General features: G+C 46.1%; 1 protein-coding gene across 1 annotated transcript; it reads right to left on the reverse strand.

Moving 5' to 3' along the window:
- Nucleotides 1–335: 335 nt before the first annotated feature.
- Nucleotides 336–5,706, reverse strand: nfatc4 (nuclear factor of activated T cells 4). Its single transcript, XM_030774258.1, has 12 exons — nucleotides 5,611–5,706; nucleotides 4,884–5,393; nucleotides 4,297–4,472; nucleotides 3,957–4,119; nucleotides 3,590–3,690; nucleotides 3,364–3,465; nucleotides 3,078–3,265; nucleotides 2,271–2,411; nucleotides 1,931–1,986; nucleotides 1,535–1,661; nucleotides 649–1,362; nucleotides 336–406 (listed from the first exon to the last, which is right to left on the reverse strand). The coding sequence occupies exons 1-12, from the start codon at nucleotides 5,689–5,691 to the stop codon at nucleotides 336–338; spliced, it is 2,430 nt and encodes an 809-aa protein (XP_030630118.1). The 5' UTR covers nucleotides 5,692–5,706.
- Nucleotides 5,707–9,283: the final 3,577 nt, after the last annotated feature.

Genomic DNA, 9,283 nt, shown 5'->3' on the forward strand with positions numbered 1-9,283 from the left:
CTAGCCACTATCTCTCCCACAGGGCCACCAAGGTCTTTTCCTCTATCCCTAGTACCGCAAATAGTGGGCCTGCCCAACATTTTTACATATAACCAAGCATGACAGGATTTTAATTACTTAGTTAATTCAGGAAATTCACCTGTATAGCAGCATCTACATTTTCAAATAGTCTGTATCCCTTATTTACTTAATTGTTTCTTTTATTTTGGCAGTTGCCTGTATATTGCAATAATTGTGCAATATACCATGAGAATAAAGTCAAAACCATATGGAAAAGAGTAATACAATATTAAAAATGCACTTGTTATGATAAGTTGATAGTGGTAATAATGGGGTCATCCGGGTCTGCTGTCCATGTGAGACCCAGATTGAAAGGATCTGATGTCCTCTCCAATAAATTCATTTACTGTCAGGAGACACACACACACACACACACACACACACACACACACACACACACAAACAAAGTTGGTCAGTTGAGAAGCTAAATGATTAATCTGTCTATTATCCATTTACCTAACTGGACTCTATAGCTCTATCATCTATACTCATTATTCGTAAGCTCATGCAGCTAATGCCTGATTGCTGAGGAGATCACACAGCGTGCCTCTGACCTTCCTAAACCCATATCCAACATTCCGTACCCACCTTCCTCCAGTGTGATGTGGTGCATGGATGAGTGGCTGGGATAATCCAAAGGTCCCTCCTGGATCTTCATCCCTGTGGTGTTATCTCTCTCTGCTGGAGCCTGGTTCTGCTGTTCCCAGCTTTCATACGGGGCATAGGGAGGAGGATACATGTCCTGGTAGGCGCTGGGGTTGGAGGGAGGAGAGGAGCACACCTCCTGGGGGTACGGGCAGTGGGGATAGGGTGAGTGAGGAAGAGGAGGAAGCGGGGAGGTCGAGATGGGACTGCTGGCGGGGAAAGGGCTGAGACAGGAGGAGTGTGACGGAGAAGGGGAAGAGGAGAGATAGGGAGAGTCGAGCCAGGGAGACGGCGAGGGGGAGGGAGACGGAGGTTGAGGGACTCGTGAATACAGAGGAGGCAGGAGCTCAGTGAAACCCAGCTCCAAGCTCTCAAAACTGGGATTCCTCTCAGTCAGAGCCCCTCTACCTCCTCCACCCTCTTCTGTGGCCTCGGATTTTGGGCAATACTCTTCTTGGTAACCCTGTCCTGGGTAAGGGTACTCGTTGGGGTAGGTGGGCAGGTGGAAAGATAAACTCCTCTCCTCTGTGGAGGGGTCACCCCTCAAATGAAGACCTCTGTCCCCTACGCTGGGCCCCCCCATGGGGCAAAGCGTCATTCCCTCCAGTGGCACGGCAGAGGGCCTGGACAGGAGGGGATCTTCCTCTTTAAACATGACTGAAAGAGCAAGGAGAAGAGAAGGAGAGAAACAGAGACATTGAAAACAAAATTAAAAAAAAAAGAAAGAAGAGGAGAGGATGAGAAGAAGATCTGGTAAGTCCATTAAGATGGACGGCGACTGGGCAGACGGAAAAGAGAGATATGCTATCAGGGCGGAGGTCACACTCACTGGGCAGGTATTTAAAACAGTGTGTGCTGCTCCTCTTTCTCTTCCCGTTGGAGACATACAGGCAAACAGACACCGGGCCACTCACAGACAGATTGTTATAGGCCGGGACCCGCACACACAGTAAACTCTGAGACATTAACACAAACATACACACACACAAATACAATCTCTACATAAAAATGAACACGTTAAAACACACGAATAAGGCAAGCGCTGTAACAGAAAGACATTTACAAAACGGTGCACCCGAGAACACACACACTCAGAGTGCAGCTAAGTACAATGCAGCTGTGGCTAATTACATGGAAAGGGCTAAAGATAATAATGAAAATGAACATGGGACACTATGACGAGGAGCTTTCATAATCACATGCAAAATACACGTTATGGATTTACCTCGCCGCTCTTTTCCCGCTCAACATGTGCCTCCTCCTCCCACTGCAGTTTTCCGTCTGATAAGCGGAAAGCACATAACAGAGAAGAATACGCTTACAGGCGCGTAAACAGCATACGCCCATAATCATATGTTACACACAAACAATATCAAACAACACTGTCATTCCTCATGAATATCACCATCAGTAACAGTCAGAATTGTTTTATATCATCACCAGATGACAACATGTGACGGAAGCAAGGCGCCGTAAATCTGCTACAAATATGTGCGTTGCTATAGTAGCCTTGGACTTTAAAATAGATGGTCATAAAAGGTTTACCAAAGTCATAAAAGGTTTACCTGTGCCTCTCTCCATAAAAAGCACCCTGGAGGTGGGCAGAAAGTTGGTCCCACGCAGGAGAAGCTCCTCCCCGCCCTCCACAGAGCAGGACGTGAGACTGACAGACTCGATCACAGGCAGCTCCTGAGCAGAGCGCTGAGCTACACAGGTACAGTATGATACAGAAAGATACAGAGATGAGGAAGGCTCTGATATGTCTGGACTCAGAGCTGGGGAGATGGAGGTAATGTCAGCATAGAAGAGTGTTTTACATGCTGATGTGTCTTAGTGGTGGTCAGTAATATTGATCAGTTCGATACACTGTTACCCCTTTTCCACCGTCAGCGAACGTGTTCTTGAACCGGTTCCATTCAGGATTCTTTGAACCTTGGTGCCCTCTAGCGAACCAGCCCACGTATCCACCAGTTTCGAGTGGAACCGTTGCAATCAAGGACGCGTCATCAACGGAGGGCGTTGCACAATGGCAGTTAAGAACGGTTCGCACTGGAAACACCAGTTATCTTTTGATTCCAGCTGGGAACCAACTTTTCAGGTTCCGAACCAATGCATTTTTGGTCAAAATGCTCCGAACGGTTCAAAATTTGGTGCAAGATCTGAAACGGAACCCGTTCGCTGTTGGTGGGAAAGGGGTGTGTGAGTAGTGGGAGATGATGATGGGGATTAAGTTCCAGTACGAAACAAATAGAATGCACGAGCACCCCTGATATTCGTCTGGGCAAACCCTACTCGGCTGATTCAAAATCGGCGTAAGATTTCATTGGCTGCAGATAAGAGATGGGAACACATGAAGGTGAGGCTAAACTCACAGCACTCTATAGGCAGGGAGGCAACTTGCAGGGCGAGGACCCGGCCCGGAGGGGCCAGGGGCGGGGCTAGAGGGAGGTGAGTGCGAAAGACCAGACGAACTCGAGTGTTCTTTCTCCCCACATCTGTCTCTCCTTTTCTAAGCTCTATGTCTGAGTTTCTCAGTTTCAAAATGCCTGCACAATCAATACTGAAAGAGAGAGAGAGAGAGAGAGAGAGAGAGAGAGATCACAAAATGCAAAACACAAACATACAGTATGCACATCCATGTCTGCCTTCATCACTCACAGGGCAGTCATGTTGGTGTCTGGGTTCAGGGGGATGTCCAGTAGTTTGGTGCCAGCCTGGATACTCTCCTGACTCGCTGTACCCACCATCTTCCCCGTCACCCTGAGAGAGAGAGAGAGAAGCAGTTACACACGTTGTCGAGAGATTAAACAACAGAGTCATAACAGCATAGCCTAAACACAGCTGAAAGAGGTGGTTTAGAGTAGTGTGGAGCTGAAAACAATACCTGTGTATTTGATAAAAGGGATGAGGTCGTATTGATCGGTCATCAGCAGTTCCCACAAACACCTGCAAAGACAGTGGCTGTCTCTCATTGTAGCCCAACAGCTAAGAGAGAAAGAGAGCATAAGAGAAGAACAGTCACTATTTAACACAGAAAAAAAACAAGCTGTGCAGAAGGGAATCATCCTTTTACAATAATATTTCTTTGGTTTAAAAAAAAAAAAATTATAATTTTTCAGCAATCTGGATAGTCTTTCATACATAACACATTAATAAACTCTGGTTTATTTTTGTTGTCTGCCCTCTGTAATTCCTCATTTGTACTGATATTCAGCCATTTCCAGGCATGACAAATAAAATCTAAACATTACCTTCACCACTGGATGTCCTCCAGGCGAGGCCTTGACTGCTCCACGGCTTCCCTCAGTTTCATAGTGAGCGCGATGGTGTGGACGTGGCTGCACTTCAATGCGCAACTCATACTGGTCAAACTGGGACGGCAGCGGCCAGTCCAGCGGTGGTAGAGCATTAGACCTGAGAGATAAAACATCAGTATGACATAGATGGAGTAAAAAAATAAGAGCAATTACTGGAAACTAAGCGTATTCTCAGTGCAATGGTTACAAAGTGTTTTTTTAAAGGAGAAGAATCCGTTTGTGCGATCGGATAAAACGATGGCCAAGGTCTGGAGACACTGTGGACTATGTTAACCTGAACACAGGGCTGTGTGCACTCGCCCTTGTCCTCCCCCAGCCAAGAGCAGGAGGTACAGACAGGTAGTCCATGCCCATCGAAGGGGTCTCCCTTCTCAGGTGCAAAGTCTCTGGAAGGGGACAGGGAGAACTCTGGGTTGCAGACTGGTCCTGGTCTACCTCCCTAGATGAGACCTGCAGATACACATAAGCATTAAAATGGATAAGCATGGATACAAACAGAAATATGAACATTTTACACGGCACAGAGCAGAAATAACTACACTCAAATAAGAGTCAAGAGACAACTAGAGTCAAACAACTATTTAAATGGCTCAGTCTTGTTCCTGTACTCCTGCATGGCTCCTTTACCTTTTCTACTAAAGTTACTAAAATTCTGACGTGGAAAGAGTGTGTTGAAGCAATATCAAAAAAGACTCCAGGAAAACTGCCATTCCTGTTAATTAATCCTAGACTCTATCCTTCTCCACTACCCAGCGTTCAGCTTTACGGCAGTCTGAAGTCTGCTGTTCCACAGAATCATCTCACACTTAACTCTTCTGGCTTTTCGCCTCTCTTACATACTGAGGGAGGTGAACAGTTCACCTGTTCAAGTGAGGTTTTCCTGGTCTTCTGTGGGATGTTCAGTTCACAGCTGTTGGGCGGGGCCTGAGACTGTGGTGTACAGTCTCCTGGTTCCAGGAGGGAAGGATGATCCTCAGAGTAGCTGCTCCTGCGGGAGGTGCTGGGGGAAGCCAGCGGGGAGTTTCTGCGTTTCTTACCCCCAGGAGAAGTAGGCCGGGAGGAGGGCGAGAGGCAAAAATGAGCAGCAGCTTCATTCAACTCCTCCTCCTCTACTAAGAGTGAATTGCAGCTGGATGCTGGACTGAGCCATCCGCAAGAGGAAGGACTAGAAGCAGGGCTGGGGCTGAGGGACCCTGCTCCTGTCATGCCGTCACGGTAACAAAACGGGTCCAGCAGAGGCAGGTAGAGACGCTCTCTGTCCCACCCACCCCCACCATCCCAGTACCCCCCTCCAGCTGGAGCAGTGTCATCCTCAGGAGAAATAGTGGTGATCTGAATGCTTGGGCACTCCAGAACCCTAGACTCCGATACCTTCGAGAGAGAGAGACAGAGAGAGAAACAGACAGAGAGAGAGAGAGAGAGAGAGAGAGGAGAGAGAGAGAGAGAGGAGAGAGAGGAGAGAGAGAGAGAGAGAGAGAGAAGAAGAAGAAGAGGGGTGAGAATGTGAAAAAGATTTATAAAGGTGTGAGGAGACCGGTACTACCCACAAAAGACATTATAAGAATTAAAGAGATTCCCGGTAATTTACCTGAATAGATCTGGCTGGAAGGCTCTCATACGTCCCACTGAACTCCCGTACCAGTGCCCGCCTAGGGGGCGGAGAATGCATCCCAGCTCTGTGACTGGCTGGTGGTGGTGATGATGAAGGGATGCCCATCGGTTGGCCAACATGCGAAGTAGTTAAGTGGGTTTCTGAAACGCAAAAAAAAAAAAAAAAAAATTCAAATGAATTTTCTGATTAATGAGCATCAGTTTATATTAGAGGTGGAGGCAGAAAGTCAAGGTGGACAGACAGGATTGTTCAAGGTTGTCAAAATAGATTTCCATGTGAAATTTTCAATTTTAAAACTGACTCCAAACAATAATTGGGTTGGCTATTGGAAGTGTATCTGTTGTATTAAACGACACAGCCCCCCCCCCCCCTTTTCGGATTTTTGGATCCCTGCACCCTTTTTATCATGCAGAATTCAAATAAAGGCAGTTGGCAGAATACATATAGATTACAGGGGAAATAAAACACATTTTTAGCTTGCAATAAAATGTCTGTAATGATTTTGAAAGAATCTGTGGACATATTCAACGAGCAGTCAAATGCTTGTTTCCTATAATAATTTAGAATTCTCTCACTCTGACGCTTTGAAATAGTTTGTAGAGCAGAAAGTAGTTGCTGGCCCCTCTGTTGCAATGGAAAGATGGAAAAAGGGTTTGAGGTACAGTTCAAGTTTAGGGCAATGGTCGGCGTGTGTCAGTAGCGAATGTCAACTGGGCCAATCATCACTGATGCCAAATGACAAGACATTGTCAGCGATGGTATCAATCCATCAGGTAAAGTAATTAGTCGCTAATAACCCAGTAACATGTGATGTTTATTAACACCGTGTTTCAGAGGTGTCCATGCAGTGCACAGAGAGAGACAGAGAAAGTTGGTGGTTGCAGTCATTTCTGATCGTTGGTCACCTGTAAATTTGGGGGTAGAGGTCAGTAATTATCGGTAGACAGTGAGGAATAAGAGTGAGCTGCAGTAAGCGCTGATTACTGGTCAGTTTCAGCAGGCAGGCATAATGGGTAAGTCATCACCGCAGTGCCCAGTATGAGCAGAAGTCCTCTGCTGAGGTGAAGTGCAGTAGTTAACAATTCAGCATGAGTGGAAAGCTGAGGCATGTTACCACTACTTCATGCCAGTGTGAAGGGTGGGGATGGATGTATGCCTGTGTGTGTGTGTGTGTGTGTGTGTGTGTGCCTGTGTATGTGGGGGGGGGGGGGGGGGGGGGGGACCATGAAGAGAAGGTGGGCAGAGAGGAAAGAGGGAAAAAGGAGGGAGAATGGAGGGAGCTGTGTATGTGCATGCTCAGTAAACAGAGATTGAGGTTCAGTCCAGATGGCAGCTGTTAACTCCACTCACACGCACAGCTGATTAAAACCACATTTTGCGCTGCCCTATTCTGTCTCTGTCTCTCTCCCTCTCTCTCTCACACACGCACAGACACACACAGACATATACACACACATACAGACACGCTATCAATATGTATCTTGTGTAGGCCTATACACACTTTACTGACTCAAGAATCAAAAATAATACACAACCTGAGAGAATTCAACAAAACTCGCAACACAACAGAAGAAAAAAAAAATCAGAAGCTTAATCAGACCTCATAACAATTGTTTACAGTTCATAATGACTGGGCTAAAATTCCGCGACGTTATCTCTCTCTTCCTCTTCTCTCTTTTTGAAGTTTTAAAAGCTGACTGACCTGTAGTGCAGCCGGACTCAAAATGCGCTGTGCCTCTCTCTATACTCTCCCCCGCGATGCCGTGTTCCTGATCCGCGCTGCTCAGCGGGGATGGGCCGCGGGTCTGTCGCGGCGGGTCCTCTTCGAACACCAACTTGAACTCGAACTCTCCCTCCTCCCAGCCCGAACCCGGCGCGGCTCCCATCCCCGCTTCAAAAGAGAGTTCGTCTGCGACACAAGCACAAACGATGTATCCAAGTAATATGTTTAAATGTTGTGTCCCCCCTCCAAAGCTTTACGAACTCTTTTACCAAAAACGCCAACGTCCACGTTTCCTTTGTAAATTATATTGATCGACTTGATTAAATCCAGATTATCGGAAGGCTACGAAACGAATATTACATTTGCATGAGATATTTCCTCATTATCTCTCTGGTTATCAGTCACTTATCTCTATATGCGAACTTTCCCCCCCCCAAATAGACTATCGTCGTTCGCGTCCTTCTTGGCGGTGCTTTAACCACAGACGCTATTATAACTTCTTCTCACGAACTTCCATCGTCAAAAGTCAGCCTCACTAAAACGTTCATATAAACCATTAGTCCTGGGGCACTGTCTCTTAACTAAATAGAGCACTCATTCTCAAACACTACCAATATCCCCACTTCCTCTAAAGGACAAAAAGTTTTATCAAATTTTTTCGTTCTCTACCCTTAATTGCCTTTGGGTGGGTTCCCTAGCCCCGTTTGCTCCGTTACTCTATCCCCATAGGACATTGCTGTTGTCAGTCAAAAAGACCCCCCTCTTTTGTGCTCCTCATTCCCCCGCTTGCTGCACACACTTTCTATGCGTTGATTGGCTAGTGTCAGTACATCTTTGGGGGTGAATTATAACCCAACCGTAATGACAAAATGACCCACAAGACGCACTCTGTGGGGTACATACAGTTATCCTATCACTTAACCGCGACCAAAACAATATAAAGTTCTGGCCTTAATGAAAGATTTGTACTTTTCCATAAATCCAGACAGAACATCTTAACTAGTTGCAGACAACGGCAGACAAGATAAAACACTAATGCTGCCTGTTTTCGAGGCCTATTTCCCACGATGACAACACAATGACAGCATCATCTCCTGTCATTCTTTCTCCTCCCCTCATACTTTGCCCTTTTTGTCCCTCCCCTTCGCTCTCCTCTACTCCCTCTCTCCCACCGTCCCCCGTCCGTCCGTCCGTCCCTCCCTCCCTCCCTCCCTTCCCCCTGAAAGATCTGTTTCTCATTATCCTCTGTAGTCTGCACTCTGTCTGAGTCGGGAGACGAAAAACTTAAATAAACATGCTCTCTTTTTCTCTCTCTCTCTCTCTCTCTCGCTCTCTCTCGCTCTCTCTCTCTCTCTCTCTCTCGCTCTCTCTCTCTCTCTCTCTCTCTCTCTCTCTTGCTCTCTCTCCTTCATGCACACAAACATACAAACACAAACACTCACACACAAAACACAATATTCGAGTTCTCACAGCCATTATCTTATTCACCTCTCTTTCAACAATCTTCCAATCATTTATTTTCTATCTATTGTTCATGGAAACTCCATCAATTTATGTTTTGGATTAAGTACAATGGTGTCTAGACCTGGATTTATTAAAAATCTGATTTATGAGGATTCAACTTAAGATAAATGTTTAAGATTCCATTCCCTTGCAATCAAATGCTTTTGTCTGGATTACAGAGATCTGTGCAACCTATGTAAATTTCAACAATGTAAGTGAAAAAAACAACGACAACAACAACAACAACAACAACGAAAAAACAGGACCATGTGGTGTCAGCGCTGGTTGCCTTATTGACACCAGTGCTCTAAGTATTACTAATACTTGGGACAGCCAGGCAATGACTGGCACAAAACCACCACAGAGACTGTTTTGTGTGGATATGTTGCCATCGTGTGGCCAGTATGAGGAGCAAATGTGTTG

Source organism: Chanos chanos, chromosome 5, assembly GCF_902362185.1.
Source record: "Chanos chanos chromosome 5, fChaCha1.1, whole genome shotgun sequence".
Classification (NCBI taxonomy): Eukaryota; Metazoa; Chordata; class Actinopteri; order Gonorynchiformes; family Chanidae; genus Chanos; species Chanos chanos.

Coding starts and splice junctions, on each gene's coding strand:
- nfatc4 (XM_030774258.1), bottom strand. CDS start 5,691: ATGCATTCTCCGCCCCCTAGGCGGGCACTGGTACGGGAGTTCAGTGGG. Junction 5,394..5,610: donor TTCCAGCCAGATCTATTCAG/GTAAATTACCGG, acceptor TCTCTCTCGAAG/GTATCGGAGTCTAGGGTTCT. Junction 3,466..3,589: donor CCCTTTTATCAAATACACAG/GTATTGTTTTCA, acceptor TCTCTCTCTCAG/GGTGACGGGGAAGATGGTGG.